This window comes from Pseudorca crassidens, chromosome 19 (assembly GCF_039906515.1).
Source record: "Pseudorca crassidens isolate mPseCra1 chromosome 19, mPseCra1.hap1, whole genome shotgun sequence".
Classification (NCBI taxonomy): domain Eukaryota; kingdom Metazoa; phylum Chordata; class Mammalia; order Artiodactyla; family Delphinidae; genus Pseudorca; species Pseudorca crassidens.
Window position 1 is genome coordinate 52,449,134 of NC_090314.1, and position 27,206 is coordinate 52,476,339.

At 59.3% G+C, this 27,206-nt stretch overlaps 3 protein-coding genes across 14 annotated transcripts; all 3 read left to right on the forward strand.

The window, feature by feature from the left end:
* Window positions 1–2,726: 2,726 nt before the first annotated feature.
* MAFG (MAF bZIP transcription factor G) lies at window positions 2,727–12,043 on the forward strand. Of its 7 annotated transcripts, none has more exons than XM_067715321.1 (3): window positions 2,727–2,977; window positions 7,045–7,107; window positions 7,205–12,043. In XM_067715321.1, exons 2-3 carry the CDS (start codon window positions 7,072–7,074, stop codon window positions 7,655–7,657), a joined length of 489 nt encoding a protein of 162 aa, XP_067571422.1. In that variant the 5' UTR covers window positions 2,727–2,977; window positions 7,045–7,071; the 3' UTR covers window positions 7,658–12,043. The 7 variants fall into 7 exon arrangements, with proteins under 7 accessions (XP_067571422.1, XP_067571419.1, XP_067571418.1 ...); XM_067715318.1 differs by having other exon boundaries at window positions 2,729–2,981; XM_067715317.1 differs by lacking the exon at window positions 2,727–2,977 and adding an exon at window positions 3,198–3,220.
* A 60-nt stretch (window positions 12,044–12,103) lies between these two features.
* SIRT7 (sirtuin 7) lies at window positions 12,104–18,657 on the forward strand. 3 transcript variants are annotated; one of them, XR_010937398.1, is made up of 11 exons: window positions 12,104–12,260; window positions 12,331–12,468; window positions 12,550–12,654; window positions 14,332–14,402; window positions 14,492–14,564; window positions 15,933–16,031; window positions 16,106–16,342; window positions 16,425–16,568; window positions 16,746–16,852; window positions 17,299–17,384; window positions 17,970–18,110. XR_010937398.1 is itself a non-coding variant. In XM_067715308.1 (10 exons), exons 1-10 carry the CDS (start codon window positions 12,108–12,110, stop codon window positions 18,166–18,168), a joined length of 1,326 nt encoding a protein of 441 aa, XP_067571409.1. In that variant the 5' UTR covers window positions 12,104–12,107; the 3' UTR covers window positions 18,169–18,657. The 3 variants fall into 3 exon arrangements, 2 of the variants coding, with proteins under 2 accessions (XP_067571409.1, XP_067571410.1); XM_067715308.1 differs by lacking the exon at window positions 17,299–17,384 and having other exon boundaries at window positions 17,970–18,657; XM_067715309.1 differs by lacking the exon at window positions 17,299–17,384 and having other exon boundaries at window positions 16,488–16,568; window positions 17,970–18,657.
* A 289-nt stretch (window positions 18,658–18,946) lies between these two features.
* PCYT2 (phosphate cytidylyltransferase 2, ethanolamine) lies at window positions 18,947–26,309 on the forward strand. 4 transcript variants are annotated; one of them, XM_067714184.1, is made up of 14 exons: window positions 18,947–19,106; window positions 20,971–21,059; window positions 21,643–21,804; window positions 22,061–22,127; window positions 22,792–22,876; window positions 23,044–23,088; window positions 23,325–23,378; window positions 23,814–23,952; window positions 24,207–24,289; window positions 24,537–24,614; window positions 24,792–24,857; window positions 25,023–25,088; window positions 25,361–25,449; window positions 25,535–26,309. In XM_067714184.1, exons 1-14 carry the CDS (start codon window positions 18,952–18,954, stop codon window positions 25,644–25,646), a joined length of 1,290 nt encoding a protein of 429 aa, XP_067570285.1. In that variant the 5' UTR covers window positions 18,947–18,951; the 3' UTR covers window positions 25,647–26,309. The 4 variants fall into 4 exon arrangements, with proteins under 4 accessions (XP_067570285.1, XP_067570286.1, XP_067570287.1 ...); XM_067714185.1 differs by having other exon boundaries at window positions 25,364–25,449; XM_067714186.1 differs by having other exon boundaries at window positions 25,391–25,449.
* The last annotated feature ends 897 nt before the right edge of the window (window positions 26,310–27,206 follow it).

Genomic DNA, 27,206 nt, shown 5'->3' on the forward strand with positions numbered 1-27,206 from the left:
TGTCTTACTCTGCAGAGGGTTGGTCTTCTGTTCTATTCAGGCCTTCAACTGCTTGAGTGATGCCCACCCACATATGGAGGGCAATCTGCTTTATTGGTTAAAATGTTAATTTGGTCTAATGTTGAAGTCTACTGATTTACATGTTAATTTCATGCAAAAAACACCCTCACAGAAACAGAATAATATCTGGTCACCCCATGGCCCAAAGGTTGATGTAAAATTAACCATCACAGGAGGCCCACAAGATCAAAGGAGCTGCTGAGGTCAGAACCCTTTATGGGGCCAGGAGTGCTCACATTTGTTTGATCAACAGTTACTGAGCACAGAAACAGTAAGACACTCACACACACACACCCGGGTGAGTATATCAGAGGAGCGGGGCTGGGTGTCTGTAGGGTGTTGGCAGAGGGCACCCAGGTGAAGCAATGGGTCCCAGGAGGGGCAGGGGAGGGGACCAGGAGAGCCCCTGGGCAGAGGTTTTCCAGGAACTACATTGCAAGGTCTCAACTCCAGTTCGTTTCCTTCCCCTGGGCCTACTTAGAACCAAGGCCTGATGCAAGTGGGGTAGGAGAGGGAGCACTCTGAGGACAAGGACCCAGTCTTCCAAATCTACAGGAGACAGGAAAAACAGAGCAAGTGAGGGGCAAGACCATATACCCTTGACCCTGCCAGGGTGGCCTCCAGAGTCTAGGTCACACCCCATGTACCGACTGCCCAAGGCTCTCACGGGGCCTAGAGTCCCTACAGGGCCCTCCTAAGGCATAAACCCCTGGCACAGGCCACCATGCTGGTGGATAGAAGCTGGCGTGAGGTGGGCTGTGGGCCTCCCCTGGCAAAGTACTTGGCAGTGCAGGGAGACCCTGGCACCCTCCCTCTGGGGAAAAGATGTCCCAGAAGAGATTGTCCCAAAGGCCACACATCTGCCCAGGACCAAAGCTTCCCCCTGACTGTTCCCTTAAGTCAAGGCCAGTCTCACTGTTTGAGTGCCTGCTGTGTGTGTCAGGTGCTGACCAATAAGACAAGGGGGGCCTGCTGCTCCCACATGTGCCCTGGGTCTGGGGTCTGGAGGAAGCCAGCAGGTGGCTCTAAAGTGAAGAATCACACGTCACAGCCTGGGAGGAGGCACAGGAGTCCAGACGAGCTTTGCGGTGGGCTTTGCGCCACCCCGTGAAAAACACACTGGGTTTCAGCAGGCAGGAATGTGAGCCTTGGTCCCAACCACCAAAAGCCAGATGTGGGGAAGTGGGGCAGAGCCACACGGGCCTGAGAAGGGGTGTGATGCGGGAAGAAAGCTATGAGGTCTCTGGTGTTCTGCAGGGACTGACACCTGGGGAACCCCCTGCAAGTGTGAGCACAGACCTGAGCAGAGCAGGCCAGAAGGAGCCGGCAGCTGGTGGTGAGGATGCTAGAGGTCCAAAAGGATCTCTTTCTTGGCCTCAGAGGCAAGTCTTTGTGATTTAGTACAATAAAAGTTGAGGGCTTGGGCTTCTCTGGTGGCGCAGTGGTTGAGAGTCCGCCTGCCGATGCAGGGGACACGGGTTCATGCCCCTGTCTGGGAAAATCCCAGATGCCGCGGAGCAGCTAGGCCCGTGAGCCATGGCCGCTGAGCCTGCGCATCCGGAGCCTGTGCTCTGCAATGGGAGAGGCAACAACAACAAAAAGTTGAGGGCTTTAGAAGTCTTGCCCTGGGCATATTAAGGCCCTGTAGGTTCAGAGGGAAGCTACTGGAGTCTGGCAGGGAGAGCTGCTGACACCTTGATGTCCCCTGGCTCTGGGGGCCTCCTGGGTTGGCCTCCATCATTCATTCAGTGGCACTGAATCCCCTTGAGGACCCAGCAGCCCTCACTCATCCCTCTTTCAGCTCACCTTATTTCTACTGACCTGCCTGGCAGGGTAGGTCACCCTTCCTGGCTTTACACTTGAGAAGGTAAATCAACGTAGAAATTGGATCCCTTCAATTTCTCTTCTTCCTTTCGTCACCTCTTTCTCTGGGAATTTTGAACAGCAGTGAGAACTCCTTACAGAAAGTGCAGGAGCAGACATGGACCAGTGACCTGAGTTCCAGGCAGATGTTGATGAAACAGGAAAGGAAAGGTGCAATTCCTACATCAACTATTAATTCAACAGATGTTTACCCCACACTCACCCTGAGCCGGACTCGTTCCAGGAACCGCCTGAGTCCTTGTCACTCATGTGAGCTCTCGGGATGTTGCGTGAAGACAGACCACTACACAGAGGATCTTGGAGGCGGCCTTGAGAAGACCTAAGTTTTGAATCCTGGACAAGCCCTTCACCTACAGGAGCGTATGGGTCTCCTGTGTGCCAGGCCACTGTTCCTGGCAGGGATGAGACCCGCTCCAGTTACGGAGGCAGTGCATGCAGTCTGACAGACGGCATCAGAAACACCATGAGAATCTTCTCCATAATGCGTGGGGACCTCCGCACCTGCACCCTGGACACGTGGCCTTTGAAACGTCTACACAGAAGGCTCAGGAGAGCATTTGGGCAGGATCACCAGGCCCCGCCTCGAAGGGGGCGTGGCCGGTCGGGAGCGCACTCCCGGGCCAGTCCCGCGAGACCTCACCCACCAGGCGCGGCTTGCGTTGCCCGGGCGACGGCGCCCGGGCGCGCAGGCGCAGTGCAGGCGTGCCCCGCCCCCGCCGCCGCCGCCGCCGCCGCCGCCGCGCCTTCCCCTTTAAGCCCCAGCCGGTCGCGTCGCCGCTTCATGAATGGAGCCCACGTGACCAAACATCATGTGACGTCTGTGGAGCGGCGGCGGCGGCGGCGGCGGCGGCGGCGGCGGCGGATCCGGAGCCCCAAGCCTGGTCCGGCCCGGCCTTCCTAGTGCGCTCGGCCCGGCCCGCGCAGGCGGCGAGCTCCCACTCTGGGCCCGGAGCCCCCGCGCGGCCAGCCCCGCGCGGCCTCGGAGCGCCCGTCCCGCCCCGCCCCGGCCTCGGCCCGCCGGGCCCGCAGTGTGGTGGGTGAGTGCGGCGGCGGCCGGGCCGGGGCCGGGGCCGGGGGCCAGGGCCGAGCGGGGGGCGTGCGGGTGCTCCGATCCGGGGGCGGGTGCTCGCGGGGCCGCTGCTCCTTCCGGCGGCCTGTGGCGGCGTGGTCCGGGTGCTCCGGGCTTTGGGTCTGCCCTGTGCCCTGCTGGCGGCCCATGCCTCGATTTCCCCACCGGTCCGGAGCGGCTCCTGGTCCCTCCGCCGGGGGTACTGGGGTGGGCGCGCGGGCCCGCAGGGGCGGGTGGGGCGTGCGCTGGTCTTGCTCGGTGAAGCCGGGGAGTCCTGGAGGGAGGGACGGCCGGGGTGGCGGGAGGAAAGGGTGGGGTCGAGCGGGGCGCCCAGGGCTCCGTGGAAGAGCTCGGCGGCCCCAGCCTGAGCTGCTGATTCATCAGGTGTCTGTGTCAACGCCTCCCAGGCGCGGGGTCCTCGGCTGGCTAGGGGGAGGAAGCGGCACGTGGAGAGGGGGCTGGGAAGACCCTGCCCGCTCCGGCTTCGCGCCGTCACACGCTTGCCAGAGCCCAGAAGGAGACTTGCTGAGTCATCAGCATGAGGTCACTCGATGCTCGTCCTGATGCCTGGGGGGATTAGAGCTAGGGGCCTGAGAGGCCGGGAAACAGGGGTAAGAGGGAAACCGTGGGGAGTGAGAAGGGGCCAGGCCCTGGGCTGGGGCGCCTGCTTAAGTTTGGGCTGATGTGGGAGTTTAGGGTAGGGTGGGTGAGGAGTAAATACAGAGGTCTTGGTGCAGGTTATCCCGGGGTAGAGGGTGAAGCCCCTGGCCTGTTCATCCCCTCCCAGGCAGGCTCTTCTCAGGCTGCTGGTCCCTGACCCGCCTCTGGGACAGCTCCCCAAACTGGGAAATAGTTCTGAGTGAGAAGAGGGGAGGAGCTTAGGGGGGCCGTGCTTGCGGGCTGGGAAGTAGGCTTTCCCTATGACTGGTCTGTTTGGCCAGGCTGGGAAGTCTCCCGGTGGGAAGAGGCCGAGGCAGTGGGTGAAGGAGGGGTGCCTGTACTAGAGTCCTGGGTGACAGTGGACAGGGCAGAGGGCGAGTAGGCGCAGCTCTACCAGGAAATTGCAAATGAGAGGAGGCAGCAGGACTTAGACTCTGATCAGGGGAGCGAGGTGTCTGGTGAGCAGGCTGTGGCTCTCTTCGCAGCCTGGCCTTGGGGTCCGGGTTGAGGCTGCGGGTGGTGGTAACTTTGAGGGCGCCCAGCAGGTGGACTGGTGTGGATGGCATGGGTTGAAGAATCCCAATCACCCCAAAGTTGTTCCACTTGAGGTTGGGGCGCAGTATTGTGCAGGTTAGCAAAGAACGTGGCCCTGATGGGTGTCAGGCCAGGTGGTAGGGACTCCTGGGGAGTGACAGCCTCAGGGTGGTGTGGCTTGAGCCACTTTTCCTGGGTGTATGAATGGTTCCTGGTCTTCAGGGGTGGGGGAGTGTTTCGTCTAGACCAGAGCTGACCATTCTTGCCCATGCGTTCATGGCTAGGTAAGGCTGACCTTGTAGTTTGTCCTCAGACATTCCCTGCCGCTGCCCTCTCCCCCATCCCTGAGCTTATAGATGCCAGATGTCTTAACACTTCAGCTGATCTTTTGGCTGGAATTTTATGCCCCAGGAAAATGCAGATTCCTGGAGGGATGTTTTTTCACATCTTCTCAGCTACTTATGCTTTGGTGGAAATTAAGTTTTAGACTTTTTTCAGAGGGCTTCTGGAGGAGGTGGGTCTAAAGGGCAGGGTGGGAGTGTAGCGTGCTAGGTGGGGGCTCCAGAGTGACCAAGGCCACACCTGCCTTGGCTTGGGAGGTTTGGCCACTGGGGTTTGCAGGACAGGAGAAGGAACAGGGGCGGGCTGGCCTCTTGTCTACTGTCCATGCCCTGGAGTTTGGGCCCAGGGGAAGGGGATGGAGTTCTTTCCCCTTTCCGGCTGGCTCTCACCTTGAGTGGGTGGCCCTGGGTACCTTGGTGGATCAGTGCTCTTGGGACCACCCATGCCTTCTCCACAAAATGTGCTCAGCCTCAGGGGGAGCAGAGGCGGGAGGAGGGCTGAGGGTTCTTGATCCAGTCTCTGGGATCCCCTCCCTCTGGTTTCTAGAGGTGCCCTGAGCCATCAATCCCAGCCCATGCCCAAAAGCTGTCTCTGTCCCATCAGTGTGTGTGCCCAGGTAGTGGAGACAAGGCCAGGAGGCTGGATGCATGGGCTTTGCTGAGACCCACCCCTCCCCCACCCGAGCACAAGCACACCTTTGATTAGGAGGCGATTGGCTTCACTTGTGCTGAGTTCAGGGCTTCTGTGGAGGGTGAAATCTGCCGAGGAGGCACTTTTCAGCTCCCAGCCGCCACGCTCGGCACTTTTCTGTGTGATCTCTTCAGGAAGTCACCGTGTGCTCAGCATTCGTGGGGTGGAGGGAGGATGGCGGGTGGGAAAAGCTGGTGCCAGGGCTTTTCCTTTGGACTGACAGTGGCAGGACCAGTGCAGTGACGCTGTACCTGGACCTGAGGTTGGGGGAGCTCCTCCAGCTCTGCCTTGAGGACTTGACTCCGGGGGTAGGCGTGGGGCCCTGAGGACCTTCTGGCCTCCAGCTCCTCTGCCCCATCCTCTGCTCTGGAAGAACATTGGGGCCGGAGCCTCGGGGCATGGCTGTGGGGAGGCGTCTCTGGCCCCCTTGCCTGCAGCCTCGCATCCTGATGCAGGGCTGGGTGAGGAGGGGTCTCTACCCTGAGTGAGTGTTTGCCTCCACCTCCCCAGCCATACTTTAGTGACCTGATAGGGCTGAGAAGACCCCGCAGCCCCAAATTGCCTGAGTGCTTGTAGCTTCTCCAGGAGGGCACCACAGTGCTTGTTAGGCCTCCGTTTACCTCCCTGCATCTAACCTGGAAGGTCATGGAGGGAGTGGGGGTGGGCAGAGGGGGTCCACCTGAGCCAGGAATCCCAGGACTAGGTGGGTAAAAATGTCCTTGGCAGGGCTGCGGAAAAGATGACCAAGTGGGTGGGAGGGGGGCCTCTGGTTTTTGTTCCTTGCCCTGTGGGTGCGGACCCTGAGCAGGGAGCCAGAGAGTAGTCAGTGGCCAGAGAGGGCTGAGCAGGCCGCTGGGGGGTCGATTGTGGGCACTCTTGTGAAATACCCTGGATGGGGTGGGGCAGAGTACAAAAGGCTGCAACCCAAAGCCACAGGATGGTTACTCCATCAGCAGCAGAGGTGGACAGAGAGGGCCAAGGGGCCTGGGGCCCGGCTTCTCCGGCTGGAGTGTCTGCCACCAGTAGGTTTGGGGAACTCTCACCAGTGTTAAAGACAGAGTCAGAGCTGGTTGGACAGCTCCGTTTGCTGCTCTTCAAAGTGAGCCGTCTGGGAGAATTGGCGCTCTCCTGCATCCTCTCCTCTGCCCGAGTCCCCAGCGGGGACGCCCAGTGAGCCTTCATGGGAGCAGGGCTTTGCCCCAGGCCAGCTTAGGGGAGGTAGAGCCCTAGAGGACACGCTCACAGGGGCGCTGGCCCTGGCCCTCACCTGCTGCTGGCCAGGCTGGCCTTCGTCGCCCCAGCAGCTTGCTGCTGCCCGTCCCCTGGAGCTGTGTTGGCTGGCGGCCTTGGGGAGTGCCAGGCTGGTGAGAGAGCGGGAGCGATGTGCTGAGTCAGCATGACTCGCCAGGAACAGCCGTGCTCTGGGGCGCACTGGGGTTATTTTTAAAGCTCCCGGCTTCCTTCTAGGCTGGCCCCTCCCTCATCCTTCTAATCTCTCCCCTGGCCCCTTTTCTTGCCTCTGCCTCCCTAATAGCCCTTCAGTTCCCCTTCCCCCATCAGACCCTCCTGGTCTCCCACCTGGTTCCCTAGGGGCAGGGGGACAGGGAGCAGCCCAGCTTGGGAGAGGCGAGGCTGAAGGGCGGTCCTTGAGGCCAGGTATCAGGGGAATGGGCGGGCAAGGGGTGAGGCTGGGGACTGGGTGCCTTCCCCTGAGTGGGCAGAGGGTGTAAGGGGGCTCAGGGCTCTGTGTGGACTGGGGAGGGGAAGGGTCTCCAGGGTCCTGACCTACGCTCCCTGTCTCACAGAGTGCCTGCTTGCTGTGCCCTCGGGTTATGACGACCCCCAATAAAGGAAACAAGGCCTTGAAGGTGAGCAGATAGGGTGGGCAGTGTCTCAGGGCTGGGGTGGCACAGGGGCAGACTGCCCCCACTTGGCCTGTGACCTCGTGCGCTATGCCCTCCCCAGGTGAAGCGGGAGCCGGGAGAGAATGGCACCAGCCTGACAGATGAGGAGCTGGTGACCATGTCAGTGCGGGAGCTGAACCAGCACCTGCGGGGCCTGTCCAAGGAGGAGATCATCCAGCTGAAGCAGCGCCGGCGCACGCTCAAGAACCGCGGCTATGCCGCCAGCTGCCGCGTGAAGCGGGTGACCCAGAAGGAGGAGCTGGAGAAGCAGAAGGCAGAGCTGCAGCAGGAGGTGGAGAAGCTGGCCTCGGAGAACGCCAGCATGAAGCTGGAGCTCGATGCCCTGCGCTCCAAGTACGAGGCCCTGCAGAACTTCGCCAGGACCGTGGCCCGAAGCCCTGTGGCGCCAGCTCGGGGTCCCCTTGCTGCTGGCTTGGGGCCCCTCGTCCCTGGCAAGGTGGCCGCCACCAGCGTCATCACGATAGTAAAGTCCAAGACGGACGCCCGGTCGTAGGGATGCGCTTGCCCAGGCGGGTCTGCAAGGGGCCAGTAGGCGCATGGCAAATTCAGCAGCCCTGTCCCCTTCTCCCTCCCTCCTCTTTCTCCTCTTCTCTTCTTTTCCTCCTCTCCTACCTCCTCCCTTCCCTGCAAAGCACAACCTGCACCCCAGGGGCGCCGGGCTGAGCCCCTTTGATCTCGTCGTTGTCATCGTGTGTTTTGTACGTTGGGATTGGTCAGTTTGGTGGTGACGTGGGGTCGCCCCCGCCCCCTTTGTCCCACGAGCAGGTGGGCTTGGAGTCCAGAGTCGGCCTGTGGGAGTGAACAGAGAGAAAGATTGACCGGGTGCTCTGGGGCACATGTGTCCCTGAGCAGGGAGGGCTGCAGGGCAGGAGAGAGGCTGTTCTCCTTGCAGAATGGCCCACAGGCTCTGACAGCCGCCAGGCTAGCGGGAGGCCGGGAGGCCGGGCAGTTCACTCTCAGCTCGGCCTGCAGGCATAGGTAGGCACTGCTCTGCAGAGTAGGCTGTCCCTGAGGGCCCTGGACAGGCGGGCCACTGGTCTGGCGCTGGGGGGGATGGGGTGTCGTGTGGCTGTGGGCCGGGGGCCTTGGCACTCACACCTGACGTGTTGCACTGAACAAGACCAAATCACTGGTTGTGAGCGTACGTGAAGGGTGTGTCCAGTGTCCTGCGATGGGTCCCGTGTCACTGTTTACATGACCTATTTGTGTGGTTACATAGCCCTTTATTTAAAAGAGAGAAGTTCCTTTTACGAAGTTATTAAATTATATGTTTAAAAGCTAAAGAAAAAAAAAGCTGCAGAGTATTTATAAAACTGTCTTTTTAAAAAAAAAAAAGCGAGAACATTTGACCGTATAAACAGAAAAGGGAAGAAAGTATAATAGAAACTTTGCTACTTTAAAAAAAGAAAAAAAAATCCTTTCTTGTAAACTTACAGACAAGTCTTTGTGGCTGTTGAAGTTTAGTTTTTATATACACAGAGTTATCAGACGTTATTTATAAAACTTAGTTAAAAAAAAGACAAAAAAAAAGCCAAGCCGTGAGCGACCAGAAGGCGCGTCCTGACGTCCTCTTTGCTATCTCTTTTGCAATTGTACCGAAAGTGACTTACTCCTTTGCCCTTCCTGCTTCCGTCTCTTGCCGGTGCCGTGGTATTGTCTGTGCCTGGTGAGGTCTTGTGCAGCGTCACGTGCTGGTGCTTCTGGTGACCTTTGACCTGTGGGTGTCACTTCTTGTGTCTGTTCTCCCGTGTTTGTTTTTTGGATTTGGTTGTGGTTTTGCTTCTGCTGGCTTGTCAGGCCTGGGCTGTAGTGCCAGGCTGCGCCTGCTCCAGTGGAGCTTGGGTGTCTGTGCCTCCAGCCCAGCCTCTTCTGCTTTGGCGCCCACCCCGAGCCCCCGGGGGGTCAGATGCAGGGCTCTGCCACACCCCTCTGCTGACCCTTGGTTTCGCATGTGTGTCTCAGGCTTGGGCTGATCCAGTGGCAGGGTAGGTGAAACTGGGGGTCATCCTGGGCCCCCCTCCCGCCCCCTCACTACTTCCTTGCCCACCATCTCTGGCCCTGGGTGGGGGCTTGCAGGGACCACAAGGAGTCACTGTGGGTGCCCGCCAGGCCAGGGCCAAGCTGCCCCCGACTGTCTTCCTTCTGGCCTCCAGTCAATGTGTTTGGGCTCCAGCCACCAATCTGGGGTTTGTTCCGGTGGGTTTTGTGTGGGCCTCAGCAGGGGAACCCCAGGGGCCCGCGGCCCACTCATCCCAGAACTATTTCCATGCTGCGGGACGGTGCTTCCCAGGCAGAACCAGGTGGTTTCGGGGCCCACCTGGGGCAGCCCCTTCTCCTTGCCTGAGGGCCTGGGGGTCTCCACCAGTGCCAGACAAGGGCTACGGTCTCCAGGGCCAGGTCCTGTCCCCCCTCTCCCCCTGAACATGCTGGCAGCTCTTGGCTATGGGCCTTCTTTCAACTCCCTTTGGGGTCTGTGTCTTCCAGGGATCCACTGCTTGGCTTGTGGAGGTGCTTCCCCGGGGCTGAGCCCACCTCCCCGTCCTGGCCACTCGGTGAGGCAGCCAAGTCTCCCAGACTTGGCTCAGGCAGCTGCTCGTAGGCATGTGATGGGGCTGCCTGTGGTGCCTGCTCCCCAAGAGGCTACTGCCCTGGCTCTGGCCGTGTGGGGCTTGGCTACTCCTTGGAGTTGCTGGTTGGCTTCTCTGGGGGTCCTGAACCCCTGAAAAGGCACAGACAAGTGATCTAATGAAAAGAAAAACAATGCGGCCAGGCAGGGTTTAACCTTGTGGACAGCAGAATCTTCATCCCAGAGTTTACAGTGTGCCTGTGGGATAGGAGGGGGGATGTGCTGTCAACTTCTGTTGTCTTGATGGGCTGATCTTGGCCCTAGATATTCAGAGACATTCCTGGCTGTACCCAGGTTGGCCTGCAATGGAGATTTTGACCATTGACTCTGAATCACTTAGTGGCTTCCTTTGCCTCCCTGCAGTCTGGCTTTGTCCACCTAAGGTCCAGACGAGAGTAGTTGATGTTTCTTGTAGCAGCAAGTTGGAATCACATCATAAGAATCCCTAAAGAGAGATCATGCCCTGTCCTGGACAGGGGGAGGGACAGGCTCCCCATGTCCAAGTATGGTTCCCACTTTTATCCTGGCTGGGAGGTGGTCCTCCATCTCTGTGCACCCCTGCCATGCTGTAGACCTAGAGAGAGGAGGGTTTGAGGGTGAGCATGTGCTGAACAGAAATTGCAGGTCCTTGGTTTGGTTTACAGACGCTTCTGGAGTTAGTGAAGCTATACTTCCTTTCGAGGTTTTTGGATTTGGAGCAACTGTTCCTTGGGTCTGGGGGAGCATCCTGCTCCCATCAAGCCAGTCTCTCTGGGGCTGCTGTGCCCCTTCTCCCCTTCACTTTGGTTATTGACAGTAGATCCTGTGTCCACATGTGACTGTTTGGCGTCTTTCTGATTCTCGTTAATTCGTTTTTCCTACTGTGAGTGTGTTGTGTTCTCTCTCCTCAACTTTTTGACACAGCGAATTGAGGGCTTTGGCCGAGGCCAAGTCTCCCAAACTTGTCCGCTAAGTAAACCATAATGTGCACCTTCCTTCACACCTTGCCCACATCCTCCCTATCCCAACATGGACACTCAGATTTCAGAGGAGAACCCTTTGAGAACAGGTCAGCTCCTGCCCAGAGTATGGCCCCAGGGAGCCCTCCCCATGGCTCTTGGCTGCTGCTCCAGGTGGCACTGCGTTTGTGCAGGTGAGAAGTTGTGGCTGCTTTGTGGTGTGCTGGTTTCTGTCGGGTGCCAGGCCTCCCTGGAGGCTTTTCTACTCTTGGTCCAGGCTTCAGGTCTGGGCATAACCCTGATCAGCAGCAGCAGCCTTGATGGTCGGTGGCTGGGCCCACGGCTCTGATCAGCTGCAGCCTGCTTTGGGATGGGTGGTCGAGCCCCATCTTGTCCCTGCGACTTCCCTCTCTGGGGTGGCCGGTTGGCCAAAGCTTCCGTCCACAGCTGGGAAGCCACAGCCTGCAACACTGTTTCCGCTCTAGGATCTTTTAAGTTACTTTTTTAGGCTGTGGTTTGGTGAAAGGAACCAACACATTAACGATTTTTTTCCCCAGAAGCCACTGAATAATTCTTGCTGGCCGGTTTTCGCCTTCCTTTTGGCTGTCTGGTTTTGAAGCAGATGGGAAGAGGCAGGGGTGTGCCCTCGAGACTGATGGCTTGTCCTGCTCTGGCCTTTGTGTCCTGAGCATGTGCTGTACCTGTTGGACCAGTCGCACACATTTCCACCCCACTCTGCAGCAGCAGCCTTGGTACGTGGGTGTCCCTTCAGTCTGAGCTAGAGTGTAGGAGAGCTTGTCCCCGATGACCTGCGAAGGGGGACCCCTCTAACAGCCTCGTGTCCCAGCCCCACCCTTCCCCACATCCCCTCAATCTGAAGCCTTTAACCAAACGGGAGTGGGTACAGAAAGCCTTCTCCTGGCATCTTAGGGCAGCAGGACAAGGGCTGTCCAGTGTGTCCAGCTCTGCTGCTCTCCTGGCGCTGAGAAGTGGGCGGAGCAGAGTTGATCAGACCCTGCCTGCCCTGCCTAGGGCTGAAGACAGGAGGTGGGGTGGGTACGCTGGGATCTGCCGGGGTGGGCGGGGGTTGTTGAAGATCCAGGTGGGGAGGGGCCCCACTGGAGCACTCTGGCTGACCTGGGTGGCGTCGGCCTCGCGCCCTCCCTACCCTGTGCAGTATTTATTGCTAAATTATTGTCCAGGAGGGGCGGCACTGGGCCGGGCCCCGGGTATTTATTGCTGTACATAGTGTATGTTTGTGATATATAAGGTTTTCTTTATTTTGTATATGATCAATAAACACCTTTTAAAGAGACTGGCAGGTGCTTCCTTGGGGCGACGCAAGGGCGGGGCGGAAGGGCGGGGCGGGCCTCGCGCGCATGTGTCGGCGCGCGGCCTGCCGGGAGGCGGAAGCGGAAGCGCGAGCCTCCCCGGGAGAGATGGCCGCTGGGGGTCTGAGCCGGTTGGAGCGCAAGGCGGCGGAGCGGGTCCGGAGGCTGCGGGAGGAGCAGCAGAGGGAGCGCCTCCGCCAGGTACGGCGTTGCCCGCCCCGCGCCGCGCCCCCAGTCCGCGCCGCCCTCACCGCCTGCCCCGCGCCCGCAGGTGTCGCGCATCCTGAGGAAGGCGGTGGCCGAGCGCAGCGCGGAGGAGGGCCGGCTCCTGGCCGAGAGCGAAGACCTGGTGACCGAGCTGCAGGGCCGGAGCAGGCGGCGCGAGGGCCTGAAGCGGCGGCAGGAGGAGGCGAGTCCGGGGTGCGGGCGGGCCGGGCGGGGGCGCGGGCGAGCCGGGGCCGGCTCACGACCGGCTTCGGCGTCTCGGCAGGTGTGCGACGACCCGGAGGAGCTGCGGAGGAAAGTCCGGGAGCTGGCTAGCGCCGTCCGAAACGCCAAGCACCTGGTCGTCTACACGGGCGCGGGGATCAGCACGGTAAGGAGACGAGGCAGGGACGGCCGCGCCCCGGGTCGGCTCCCAGGTTGTGCGAAACACGGACCTCCGGGGGCGGGCGTGGGGCGCCCCCTTCTGGGTGTCGGACCCCAGCACCGAGCACCGTCTTCTGTTAAGCAACAGTACCGATTCGCAAAAGCTCGACTTAAAAGCACCTCTTGAGGGTCTTTCTTTTCTTAGAGAAACTCAGAACGACTCTTATTTGGAACTTCGCAAAATAGAAAAACATTCTTAAATGTTTGAATTTTGTATTGTACCTAGTTAGAGACAGGAAAGGAAGAGGGATAAAAACGGGATGTAATAGTTTGGTGCTTGTCCTAAGATTATATATTGGCAGAGCTAAACCCCAAACTGTCTTCTGATTCCCCATTCGTTGTGTCCCCTGAATGTTGAAATAAGGTAAGTGGAATGCAAGGCAGTATGCATTAGAGTGCACCAGGTAAGGAAGAGAAATGCTTTGGCTTTTGATAAGTTTTATCAGGAAGCTACCTGGGTGGTAGAATGTGACTAGCTTTGACAGTGTGGATAGCACGTTGTTAAATTGCTGGGTGCAAGTTGAGTGTGAGCTACATGTAGGTCCAGCAGAGGTGAATAGCAAGGATTTCTGTGGAGAGGTCCGTAGGTGACGATAATAAACCATATAAACGAATGACTGTAACGTGAAGCTGGCTGTGCTAGGCTGCTAGAGTAGAAATCCAGATACGCCTTCTGTGGTCTCTGAGAGCCGGGAAACCCATCCGGTGGTTTTTATGAGAGGTGGCATCGAGTCTGGGCCTTGAAGGGTGGGTAGGATTTTACGGATACTTAGGAGGTAAGACACTCCATACAGGGATGGCTGAAGAAGCCCAGTAGCGAGAATGCGTGAGGTATGTTAACTGCTTTAACTTATCAACACCTGGAGCCCTGGCACATGTGACTTCTTGTCATTATGTAAAAGCAGTAATGCCATCTTTTAAAGAACTGTAAGCAGCTACTAAAGCCACTTGCTGTTCATTAATTTGCTCTGTTACTGTTTGAGGTTCCCTTTTTCCATGTGGGTCAGACCCACTGGTCAGGTGGGCATTTTTCTGAGCTTTAGCAACAGGGAAGAGACAGGGCTCCCTACAAGGGAGGTCACTCACACCTCAGGAAGCACAGGGCACCTTGATCCTGGCACACTATCTGTTTTCTTCTCTCGGGGTGGCTCTGTTTCACTGGATTGGGAACTTGGGAAATGCAGTAATGTTTATCTCATTGAAGAGGTTGGTCTGTGTGGAGGTAGGCCAGGAAACACTTACAGCATCAGGATGTGAGAACGTGGAGGGAGGCGTGCAGTGAGCCTAACCAGTCCTCCCTCTCAGTATGAGGACAGACGTGGCCACAGAGCCCAGGCTGTACTACATGCTAGAGAGTCTCCCAGGGCGGGCAGGGCTCCTTGGAGCCTAGAAGGATGAGCTGGACCAGGTTTGGGTGCAGGGGTCCTGGCAGAGGGAAGGAGCCACAGCGGGTGCACTCCATCTGGGAGGACAGGTTAGACTAGGAAATGCTCAGCCTGAGGAACGAATTGAGGCCAGTCTGTGGGCCAGCACTTCTCAAAGTGCTGGGAGAAATTATTGGGAATTCTGCCAGTGCCTACAGTGATGTCTTTTCACTGGGCTTATCTCCTTTCTGAACCTGCAGGCAGCTTCTATCCCAGATTACCGGGGTCCTAATGGAGTGTGGACGCTGCTTCAGAAAGGAAGAAGCATTAGGTAAGCAGCCTAGCACAGCCTTCCCACCTAGTTAAGCAGAGACCTGACCTTGAAGCTCTCCTCACCTTCATTTCCCTTCTACCTGGCAGTGCTGCTGACCTGAGTGAGGCCGAGCCAACCCTCACCCACATGAGCATCACCTGCTTACACGAGCAGAAGCTGGTAAGAGCCCAGGGTGGCTGGTGTATGGCCATCCTTCGGTATCCCCCTTGGATACCAAAAGCTGAGGGTGCTCAAGTCCCTTGTATAAAATGGCGTAGTGTTTGTATATAACCTGCACACCTCCCCCCATACTTCATTATTTACTTACTTATTTATTTTTAAAATAAATTTATTTTATTTTTGGCTGCGTTGGGTCTTCGTTGCTGCGAGCGGGCTTTTCTCTAGTTGCGACAACCAGGGGCTACTCTTCGTCGCGGTGCGCGGGCTTCTCACTGCGGTGGCTTCTCTTGTTGCGGAGTTCAGGCTCAGAAGTTGTGGCGCACAGGCTTAGTGGCTCCACGGCATGTGGGATCTTCCCGGACCAGGGCTCGAACCCACGTCCCCTGCATTGGCAGGTGGATTCTTAACCACTCGCCACCAGGGAAGTCCTCCCCACCCCCATACTTTAAATCATCTCTGAATTACTTGTAATACCTAATAAAATGTCAGTACCACTTAAAAAGATATAAATACAATGTAAATGCTACACAGGTACTTGCCAGCGTGTGGCAAATTCAAGTTTTGCCTTTTGGAACTTTCTGGATTTTTTTTTTCCCGGAATATTTTTGATATTTGGTTGGTTGAATCTGCGGATGTAGAACCGTCAGATACGGAGGGCTGATTGTACTCACTGGGTCCACGGCGAGGACCGGGAGGGCCACTTTGGTGCCCAGGTGACAACTGCATCCTACTTCCATCAGCCAGTGGACCCTGTGATGAGTGCCCACCAAGCAGTTTAGATTCCTGGTTTGAGCCTACCTCTACTCCTCCTGTGTTTCCTCTCCAAGAGTAGAGAGCAGCCTCTCTGCTGAATCATCACATAGAGGGTCCACACAGGCCCAGAGCTCGTGAGGGTAGCCCCTTCCCCTTGTGTTTCTCTTGCATTTTTCCCACAGACCTCAGGAGCCACCTAGATACAGGGGAGGCTAGTAGGAAACCTCTGGAGATCCTCTGCTAAGCACCTGCAACCGAGTGGGGAAGGGGTCGAGCCTCCTGGGCCTTCAAGGACCTGAAGCATGATGACCCAAGAGAGCATCACTTTGGGCCCCAAGCTCCTTTCCAGCCAAGAGGGGGCGGTGCAAACATTTGCCCTCCTGGGGGCTCCTAGGGCTTCTGAGTCTTTGGGGGTGGGCCCAGGGCCCTCCCCACCGGAGCTTCCTGAGTCCTACTGGGACCAGCCTGCTGCCCTGGGTTTGCCTTCGATGCTTTGTGCAGGGTCGGAGTTGCCGCTGGCTTGGGGGCTCTGGGGCGGGCAGGGCTCGGTATGGTTTCACTCCTGAGTGCTGCTTCCCCCCTTCCTCCTGCTGACTGCCACTGTCGCCCTTCCAGGTGCAGCACGTGGTGTCTCAGAACTGTGACGGGCTCCACCTGCGGAGCGGGCTGCCTCGCACAGCCATGTCGGAGCTCCACGGGAACATGTATATCGAAGTGAGCGGTCCCTCTGGGACTCGGGGGACTGGGCAGGCCAGTGGCTCCTGCTCACAGGGCCCTACTCTCCTCAGGTCTGCACAGCCTGCACTCCCAACAGGGAGTATGTGCGGGTGTTTGATGTGACGGAGCGCACCGCCCTGCACCGACACCAGACCGGCCGCACCTGCCACAAGTGCGGGGCCCAGCTCCGGGACACCATCGTGCACTTTGGGGAGAGGGGGACATTGGGACAGCCTCTGAACTGGGAGGCGGCCACCCAGGCTGCCAGCAGAGCAGACACAATCCTGTGCTTAGGCTCCAGCTTAAAGGTATGCGAATGGCACTGTGGATGGGAACGGGTGAGCCTTCCCGCAGCTGGCCAGCTCAGCCTTAGACCCCAGCTTCCTGTAGCCTCCTTCCCTGGTGTGTGTGTGTGTGTGTGTGGTCTGTCTGTCCATCCGTCCATTCCCGCAGGTTCTAAAGAAGTATCCACACCTCTGGTGCATGACCAAGCCCCCCAGCCGGCGGCCCAAGCTCTACATTGTGAACTTGCAGGTAACTCAGGTGCTCAGAGGTGCCTCCCTACACCTGGGCCTTAGGAGAGCCAGCAGTCCCTGGGACATTTATGTCCCACACTAATGCACCACGAGGTCTGGCTGAGTAGGGGCCAAGGCCAGCAGGCCATTGGGAAGGAGTGAGGTGCTGTCCTCACTTACCTTTTCCTGTCCCCAGTGGACCCCGAAGGATGACTGGGCTGCCCTGAAGCTGCACGGAAAGTGTGATGACGTCATGCGGCTCCTCATGGATGAGCTGGGCCTGGAGATCCCCCGCTACAGCAGGTGAGGGGGCACAGACACATCCCCCACTTCCCTGCCCCTGTGTGGATGGGTTGTATCTGTTGTCTTTTGTGAGCTGAGTGTAGAGAAAGCTCTGAGCTGCGGCAGATGGCATCTGAGGCGTGACTGCAGTGTGGTGGCCTCTGCAGGGACCAGCCCCAGCATTGGCTGAGGTGTCCTGGCTGGCGTGATTCCTGCGGGGAGAGGGAATCTGCCAGGGCACACCTGGATGTCCCCCTTCACCTCAGGCAGCCTGGACGGGAAGGTGCCTTGAAGGGATGTGCTCTCAGCAACTCTGCTCGTCAGGATCTGGGTGCACTGGCTTGGGGAGCTGGAATACTTTGGGGAAGCTTAAACAGATTGTGCCTGAATACAGAATTTGTGATAATTGAGATGTGGTGTGTGTATTGAGTGAAAAGTTTACACTTTCTTTCTCTGTGAATTTTCAGGGTCTTATAGGGGAAATCAATAACTTCTTTTAATCAAAGGGTTGGAGAATTAAGGATCCCTTCACCTTCTGGGCCTGGCAATTCTTGTATGTTATGTTTGTGGTGTTCTGTAATGTGGGCCTGTTGTGTACTGTACTTTTTTTTTTTTCCACATTAACTTAGCTCATTTTCTTTATCAGTGCTTATCTGTATATTAAGTTTATGATATGTGGTTCTACATCTCAGTCAGACACATGATCTCTTCACGGTGTAGTGTTTAGGCCGCGCCTCCCTAGTCAGCTTCCCTCCCATCAAGTCCTGCAGTCTGGGAAGGGGAAGAGGGTCTGGTCTACCTGTCCCTGGCCGTACAAGTGAAAGGTGGGGCCCAGAGTTGGCTAGTGACTCACCCCTCCTGGGGCTACTGCCGCCCTACCCCATGTGTGCACAGCCCCCTCAATCACCGACGAGGACTGAGTTCTGCAGAGGCTGGGCTAGTCTGGGTGCTAGCCTTTGAGTTACTTGCGGAGCTTACCCCTCTCGCAGATGTTGTGGAGCTACCACTGAGCAAAGCCCAGCCATGGTTAAGACGTGGGAGGGACGCAGGGTGACCTCAGTCAGCTTTCCCGTCCTGGGGCGGGTTGTGATTATGAGGGGCTCCCAGGCACGCCTGACCCAGCTTTCCCTTTGCGTAGGTGGCAGGACCCCATCTTCTCGCTGGCCACTCCCCTGCGTGCGGGTGAAGAAGGCAGCCACAGTCGCAAGTCGCTGTGCAGAAGTCGAGAAGAACCTGGGCCTGGGGACCGGGGTGCACCACTTAGCTCAGCCCCTGTCCTGGGCGGCTGGTTTGGCAGGGGCTGCACCAAGCGCACAAAAAGGAAGAAAGTAACATAACCTGTTGCATGACCGAGAACAATGATGGCACTTTGCAAATGACCAGGACTCTTCTTCTTCAGGGGCAAGTGGCACTGTTAAGGCCAGGACTGCCCCTGGAATTCTCTGGGGGTGACATTTTCACCCTGACATGTTTAGCCATTTGTCATTGTGGAAAGCTCCCTTGCACTGCTGTGGTTGCCCCCCTGCATGGGCCTAATGATGGAAGACACCTCGCCCAAGCAGCCTCTTCTAAAGAGGTGGCAGCCACACCCTCTGTGAAAACAGGACTCGTGTTATTTCACACTTGGCCGCAAAGAGGAAGCACACGGCTGCCTTACCTCACTCACTAGGCTAGTCTCAGGGGCCTCAACTATTTCTACCACTTCTTACTAAAAATGTTAAGTTTATAGAAGCCTTTTTCTGTATTGGGTATGCTGCAAAGGAGTGGGTTTTGAGCCTTGGCTCTCAGCAGGCCTTTTTATTGTTATTAAACATCTCTGCACTGTCTTCCTCGTGTCACCGAGTGACTGCCTTTCTGAAGCGGTGGGTGGGAGCGGGCGCCTGGCGAGACTCCTGGAGGGGCGGATGCGCCCCACGTGGTCCTGCCCCAACCGCCGCTCCAGGTGGGAGCTGAGGGCTGGTGGGCGCAGGCTATTGGCCGGGAGCGGAGGGGCGGGGCCCGGCCCGGGCGGGGCTCGCCATTGGCCTCGCGAGGAAGGTGAGGGGGCGGGGCTCCGCGCGCGGGGCGGGGCGGCGCTCGGCATTGGCTGTGAGAGGCGGGTGAGGCCCGCGTGACGGCGCATGCGTGCGCGAGCTGCGGGGGCTGGAAGTGGGGAGCCGGCCGTGCCGCGCTGCCGGTTCGAGGCCATGATCCGGAACGGGCACGGGGAGGCAGGCAGCGCCGAGCGACCGGGGCCAGGGGGCAGGCGTGCCGTGCGGGTGTGGTGCGACGGCTGGTGAGCGCGGTGGGGGGCGGGGGGCACGGGCGGGGCCGCGGTGACAGCTGTGGTCGCCTTCGCCGGAGTCGGGCGGCCGGCTAGTGCGGGGCGGGCGGCGCCTCGGCCGCGTAGGACGCCTGGAACCCGGGTCACCGCGTCGCCGCGGGCAGCGCGGCTGAGGGTTGCTGGAGTCTTTCTGCGGATCTCTACATGAGCGCCTTCCCCGGACGCTCCTTCTCTCACGTTTGCCTTTAAGCCGGAGACCCAGCCAGGCTGTCCCACCTGCCTAACTCGTGCACGATAGTGGCCAAAGTTGCGTGTCTAACCTTGATGACTTTAATCATTTCAGTGCCCTAGGAGCTCTTTTTCTCCGAAGGAGCCGTGCACCCAAAATGTCTTCCCAGAGTTCTCCTTGTCCGGCTCCCAGCTTGCCGGCACAAAACCAGGAAGGTTCTCCTAGGTATCTGGGCAAGCGTCAGCGCAGGCATTGCCCGATCTGTGTAAGACCCTAATGAAGCCCCCAGGCTCCTGGGTCCATCTGAGGAGGGCTACAGTGCCGAACTGTCCTCTTTTCTGGCAAGCCAGACAGCTGGAGTGGTGTTGAGATAGGTTTGAGGCCGTCAGCAGACAGGAGGAAAGTGAACCTCTAGTGATAAGTTGACGACTTGGATGCTTCCTCAGACCTTATTTGATGGAAGCAGAGAAAGAAAAACATCTGGCTAGCCCAGGGCTTCAGCGGCCAGCAAGTGGGGCTGCCATACTCCTGGGCCTGCACCTGAGTCACCTTGTGGAGGGGGCGTGGCTTCCTGTCCATTGACTCTGATCTTGGCCCTGACCAGGCCTGGCCCCTGCCCCAGCAGGCCACAGCCACAGGCCACAGTGACTGGGATACAGCCTGGACCCAGGTCCACCCTGCATTCTGTGCCATGCACCCTCCTTCTGCCCAGCCTGTCCAGTGGGCACAAGGGCCTGCCAGGCTCCTGAATTTGGACTTCCCTCTTCCCTAAGCCCAGGACTAGAGCCCTGTGCCCCACAGGCTTGTCTGCTGGGGCCTGATGTGCTGGGGTGGGGCTAGCAGGTGGCGCTGAGTAGAATGGTTTTGTACACCTGGGTCACCTGGAGAAGCAGGGACAGCTCCACCTACTCAGAGGGCAATACAAGGCTGGGAAGAAGCAGAGTGAGAATGAGGGCCCACCTCAGGGCCCACAGAGAAGTGGATGTCCCCTCCGCCACACATGGCAACCCGAGTGGAGCTGCTGTGGTGCTGTGTGTGGCCTTCAGCTGAGAGTTCACTCCTAACCAGGCCTGGATTTGAGGATGAAAGCTCTAGTACCAGGTGATAGGGAGGTGGTTGTTGGCCCCAGAGAGCAAAGCTTCACTGAGTTTCCAGAGGCCTTGGGGAGCAGGCAGGATTTCTAAAGCCAGTGACTGCCCTTGTTCATTGGCTGGACTTTGTTTTGTGTTGGCCCCCGGGACTGTCTGGCTGTTTCACAGTAGTACAGAGCCCAGTCCACCCCTGAACTAACATTGTCTTCTATTACCTTTCAGAGGGACTGCCTGTGACAGTTTGTATTTGGGAAGGGGAGGGGCTGAGGGCAGAGTGCTGTCCCAGGTGTGGGGAACAGGGGCTGTTCTGTGCACTCACCAGCCCTCAGGTCTGCCAGGCCTTGTCCCCGGGCACAGCCATGCTCGCTCAGTCTGACCTTGAGCCCAGGGGCCAGTAATGTGGAGAGCTGAGCACCCCGCCCCTCTGAAAGCCCAGGCCCAACCGGACCCTGGGAGCAGTTCCCCATGGTGGCTTCCCAGAGGGCTTCCTAAGGACACTGCAGAGGAGCAAGACTGCACCCCCAACACTGGGATGATGGCCCTGCCCTCTCCACAGCTATGACATGGTACATTACGGCCACTCCAACCAGCTGCGCCAGGCACGGGCCATGGGTGACCACCTCATCGTGGGTGTACACACTGACGGTAAGCCGGGCTGCCAGGCCCACCCTCCTCCCCCACGCCTGTGACAGACGCCACAGGTCCCCTTGGTGGGTAGGGCCAGGCCCAGCCGTCCTCCCCAGAAGTGCAGCTCCACAGGCTCGCCCCAACCCCGGCCCAGGCCAAGCCATCCAGAGCTTTCCCGTCTTGCATCCTGTCGTGAGCTTGGGGGGCAGGGGTGGTCCAGTGGATCAGTCCAGGTATGCCGCCCACTTCCTACCCCCTTCCTGGTTCCCAGGGCCTTAGAGGACAGAGCACCCAGCCATCAAAAGGGAACCCCGGACCGTACCTGGAACTCTGGTTGGCTGGGGGTGAGGGGCGTGCAGTTACCCAGCAAGTGCATCCGCAGCGCCTGTACCGGCTCACAGAGGACAGAGCAGGGCTGCTCCTTGTGGTCCTGCCTCGTGAGCTGAGGGCCCGATGAGAGACAGCCTCCCACCGTGAGCCCTCATGTGGCCGCAGACCCTGCTCGATTCTGGGAGGGGACTTCTGAGGAGGAGCCAGTGAGCCTGTGGCCAGCCTTCCAGTGGTCACCCACCTTGTTCTTTGTCCTCTTCTCTCTCCCTAGAGGAGATCGCCAAGCACAAGGGGCCCCCGGTGTTCACTCAGGAGGAAAGATACAAGATGGTGCAGGCCATCAAGTGGGTGGACGAGGTGGTGCCAGCAGCCCCCTATGTCACCACGCTGGAGACGCTGGACAAGTACAGCTGCGACTTCTGCGTCCACGGCAGTGAGTCGGCAGGGCAGAGCCCCCGGGGCAGGGGAATTGGGCAGCTCCAGACCTGACCATCAGAGGGGCATCTGGAGGTGCCGGCCTCTTCACACTTTGGGGAGCACAGAGCTTTTGAGGGTCTGAGGAAGCTCTGGGTCCTTCCCCAGAAAGGAGCGCATGCACACCAGGGCAGGCCTGGAGCCGGGGTATGGGCCTGGAGGTCTTCATGGCTTTGGGTTAAGATCCTTGTTCTTGTGTGCGTGTCACCCCTTAGATGATATCACGCTGACTGTAGATGGCCGGGATACCTACGAGGAAGTGAAGCAGGCTGGGAGGTACAGGTAAGCTCTACTTGCTGAGTGCCCTGCTTTTCGAGGAGCGGGGCTCCCAGGTCCCATCGAGCTCCTTCTGCCTGTGAGGGCAGCGTCCGGGCCGCAGCCTGTTTCTCGTGGCCTGGACTGGAGCTGGGGGTGCCATACATCTGCATCGCCCAGTACGGTAGCCACTGGCCCCGGGCAGCTGCTAAGCAGGGGAAACGTGGGGTATGACTGGGGAGCTGGCTTTTGTTTGAGTCACTTTAATTGAAAAGGCCAGTGTGGCCAGCAGCTCGAATGGGGCAGTGAAGCCTGGGGTTCCCTTGGCAGGGAGTGTGTGATGAGGCACGACCTGGGCGTCAGTGGACAAAACAGGACCAGAGCCACCCTGTATGGCCTGCTCACCCCGACACTGCGAACTTGGGGCTTAGTGACAGCGTTCTGTCCAGTCATTTCCTTTGGTTGATAAAATCTCAGTGGTCCCTCCACTCTCCTGGTCTTGGTTTTTTGTTGTGGCTGAGAGTGGCGAGGAGACGCCCGGGTCTGTGCACAGCATGGCTGGGGGCTGGACCACGGTAGACTCAGCCACAAGCAGAGTTGCCCTTAGGTGGGGCAACTTAGGTGCCCATAGGAGGTGCAGCCTTGCAGGTGTGTCCCAGGATGAGAGCCCCACCCCCAACTCTTTTCCCAGAGAATGCAAGCGCACCCAGGGGGTGTCCACCACAGACCTCGTTGGCCGCATGCTGCTTGTGACCAAGGCCCATCACAGCAGCCAGGTGAGTCTTGGGGCCAGAGCGGAATCCCCGAGGTCCCAGAGCTGGGAGGGAGGGATCGCCTACCCCACCCTTGCCCCTCAGTGGGCACTAGGACAGCAAGCTTCGGTGTCCTGGGGTTGGTTGCGTCTGGAGGGCAAGGCCCCTCAACCCCCTGCCCTTCCGTGCAGGAGATGTCCTCCGAGTACCGGGAGTACGCAGACAGCTTTGGCAAGGTGAGTGTCACCTGTGCTGTCTGGGCCGCTGCCCAACCCCCAGGCCACCCCTGGGGAAAGGCTGGCCTGGAGCCTTGCCCTCTACCCTGCTCCCTGCTTTCTGGACACTGACCGGGTACTGACCGCCGGTCTTGCTGGCTGGCCGGTCCCAGCAGCCACTGCATGGAGGAAAAGTGAGGACTGCCCGCGTACGAGGGGTCTCTAACCAGGTGACCTGGTCCTCTCTCCCTCTGTAGCTCTCTCACCCGACACCCTCCAGGGAGACACTTTCCTCAGGAGGCTCCTCCCAGGTGACCAGACGGTGGCCTCAGGGTGCCAGGTCCCCACGAGGGCCATGTCCACTGGCCTCTTCCTAGCGGGTTCGTTGCCAGGCCAAGGTGGTGTTGGCTGCAGCGCCTGCTTGGCCATGGGACAGAACCCCAGTCCCACCGGCCATAGCGGCCCCGCCCAGCCTGCTTGTGGTGTGAACCAGGCACCTGCCAGCCAGCCCTCGGCATCCCTGCCTGAGATGTCTGCCTGGAAACAACAGCAGAGCGACAAGCGAGTGGCAGGCTGTGGCTAGGGGTTTGGAGTCCCGGCCTATAGCCCCCATGCCTGCCCCCGCCATCTCACACCTGTGCCGCCCAGAGCAGACTGACAGGCGGATGCGGGCCCCAAGGATGGGCACAGGCAAGGGACGTGCCTGCGAGGCCTCTGTCACTGACCAGGTTGTTCTCGGCTTACAGTGTCCTGGGGGGCGGAACCCTTGGACGGGGGTGTCCCAGTTTTTACAGACATCCCGGAAGATCATCCAGTTTGCTTCGGGGAAGGAGCCCCAGCCGGGGGAGACGGTCATCTACGTGGCTGGTGCTTTTGACCTGTTCCGTATCCTCTGGGACTGGGTCGGGGGTTGTCCCTGCCCCAGGCCTTTTCTGTGCATTTCCACATCTGCCCCAGCGGGCTGTGGGGGCTAGAGGGGCCTCCCTGACTCTCGAAGGCCCAGGATTGCGGTGGGGTGCAGGGGCGCCACTGTCAGCATGGAGAGGCACGAGCAGGTGGGTGGGAAGGTACCTGTCTGAGCCTCTGCTTCTGTGGGCGGCCGCTCCTCGTTGGTTCCTCAGTCCTTAACCTGGGCGCAGACATCGGGCACGTGGACTTCCTGGAGAAGGTACATGGCCTGGCGGAGAGGCCCTACATCATCGCCGGCTTGCACTTTGACCAGGTCTCACCCCGGGCAGCCGGTAGCGTGGGGGCTCTGGAGGGGCTCCTAGGGTTGGGGTTGGGCACAGGCGAGGTAGAGGTGGCAAGCTTGGGCCTCTTGCCAGGGAGAAGCCAGGAGAGCCTCCCATCGAGGGCTTCCCCACACTGGCAGACACCCCACGAGGGATTGTTGGGAGGGAGCACGGCCTCACTCCCACCCCAGCCCACCCCTGAGGTCACCAGGTGACCCAACCTTGTTCTGGCTCTAGGAGGTCAACCACTACAAGGGGAAGAACTACCCCATCATGAACCTGCATGAGCGGACCCTGAGCGTGCTGGCCTGCAGGGTGAGTGCAGGCGGGCAGGTGGCAGGCCCAGTGGCGCCTCCTTCCAAGGCTGGAGCTGCTTCTCCGCAGGACCCTCCCTGGGGTACAGGAGTCTGGGGCTTCACCATGCTGCCTCTCAGCCCCTACCCCGCAGCCTGGTGAGGCCCATCTAACCAGCTGTGCTCCCTTTCCGCCCAGTATGTGTCCGAAGTGGTGATTGGGGCCCCGTACTCGGTCACAGCAGAGCTCCTGGATCACTTCAAGGTGAGGACGGGGCTCCTGGCGGGCAGCTTCCAGGGAGGGTCTTGACTGAGTGGCGCCAGGCCAGCTCTCTGAGCCCAGGCTGCTTCCCTGGAGAGGGCCTTCTGGGGGCAGGGGACCATGGGTGGAGATGCTGGGAGGGCGCCCTGACCCCCGCCTCCTCCCCAGGTGGACCTGGTGTGTCATGGGAAGACAGAAATCATGCCTGACAAGGATGGCTCCGACCCATATGAGGTGGGTCATGCTGGGCCCTTGACAGACATGAGATGGCCACTGTCTGATGCTTCCCAGCCACCTAACGCCCCCGCACCTCATCATGCCTGTCTGGGAAATGGGCGGGATGACAGCTGCCACGCTGATGGCCTCACGGCTTAAGGAGGCAGGTTGCTAACGGGTGGGAATAACTGCCCCCACCATAGTGGGGTGGGAACTCTCTGAACCAGGGCAGCAGGGCAGTCTTCTTGGGGTCCAAAGGAGGGCTCTCACCTCCTCCTCCTGGCCTCCAGGAGCCCAAAAGAAGAGGTATTTTCTGTCAGATCAACAGTGGGAATGACCTCACCACGGATCTCATTGTCCAGCGCATCATCAAGAACAGGTGAGTCTCAGCCAGGCTGCTGGGGGCACGGGAAGCCGCTGAGGCTTGGGTATGGGTGCACTACTCACCCCCACCTGGCCCCCAGGCTGGAGTACGAGGCCCGGAACCAGAAGAAGGAGGCCAAGGAGCTGGCCTTCCTGGAGGCCATGAGACAGCAGGAGGCGCGGCCTGAGAGGGAGAGCGACTGTGACTTCTGACCAGAGGGGAGAGGTCGCCAAGGGCCCTCCGAGTGCTGGCCCTGTCCCAGCCCTGCCTCGAGAGCTTGGCTCGGTTTTTAACAAAGCTGCGGTGCCCTCCTTTCCAACCACCTGGCCGTGGAAGGGCTGGTGTGGAGGACACTGCCTTTCACCCTGCCCGTGAGGTGTCCGTCTTGCAGCAGGCCCTCCTGCCCTTCCTGCCGAGCTGCACAGTGAGGGGATCCAGCACAGTGGAGCAGCCCAACAGGCAGGATGAGCAGGGGGCACGTTCAACAGAGGGGTGCCACCCTGCGTGCCCGGAAAGGCCCAGTTTCCATCCTTTCAGCTCCGCTGCTGCTCTCCATTCTGCCCCCAGGAAGCTCCTGCAGACCCTGGATGCCCCCCACCGCCCAGCTCGAGGCCGTGGCCTTCCTGCCCGCCCGGCCTCCGTGGGAGCCAGCGTCAGGGAGCAGTGACCCAGGGCCCCGCCCCCTTTCCTCCTCAGAGTGCAGACCATGCCACCTCCCACATGAGTGGCCTCTGCCCTGCAGTGTGTCCCTGGTGCCCCGGGGCCTGTCGCCCGGACGCTGCACCCCCTGCTTCCCGGGCCAGCCTCCCCACAGACTGTTCTCGGTTTTGTACCTGACCAGCTGGTGTGCAACCGAATAAACCTGCTAGGAGGTGCTCTGCCTCAGGCTCTCAACCCTGCAGGGCAGGACCAGGAAACCCACCACCTTGGCCGTGCTCCCCGTTGCCCACCCAGCAAGGAGGGGGCCAGCAGGCAGCATGATGGCAGCAAGGAACCCCCCAGATCTGGGCCCCCAGACACCTCCAGCTGCCTCCCACGTGGCAGGCGACAAAAAAAGGGGAGGGAGGCAAGGACCAACAGAGTACCTTTGGCCCCAGGGTCTGTCATGGGGAAAATGAGAGGCTGACACCCCGCAGCCCACATAGAGCTGCCTGATCCAGGAAGGAATTAGGGGCTGCTCCCTGGCCCAATCCGCAGAATCTCAGGGTCTTCTGCACCCAAGTCAGGGCACACTTGGAGTAGCGCCGTGGCTGCAGGGTGCTGACCCCGGGCACCTCTTGATGGGGTTGGGGGGGAACAGTGGCAGTGGTTTATGGCTCTGTGGTGGTCAAGAGTGAGGACTGTGATGTTTTCTCAGTCCTCTGCCAGTTTCCTCCAGAATGGCCTCTGCCCTGCGCTGCTGAGCCAGATGGGGCTGGAGTACCCTGTGGCCCGGCCCCATGGGAGCCCCTGGCCAGCGGTCACTCCTTCTGGAAGGTGGGCCTGTCCTTTCTTTTGGTCCTTAAGGTCCAGCCTAGAACCCGTGCAGGAAGCTGCTGTGGGGGACTACGGTGCACGCACCCTGGCCGGGCAGCTGCTGCCTTGCTTCCTTTGTTCCCTCCTCGAGTAGGGGGAGCTCAGTAAGCTGTGAGAGGCACAAGGCCCTCCCTGCACCCCCACCCCACCTGGGCCCCCAATTTCAGGAGCCCAGTGATGCCAGACTTTCCCACGCTCAGATCCCTGGGCAGCAGGGATCAGCCAGTCCCCTGTAGACTGATGTAAGTGTGGGACAC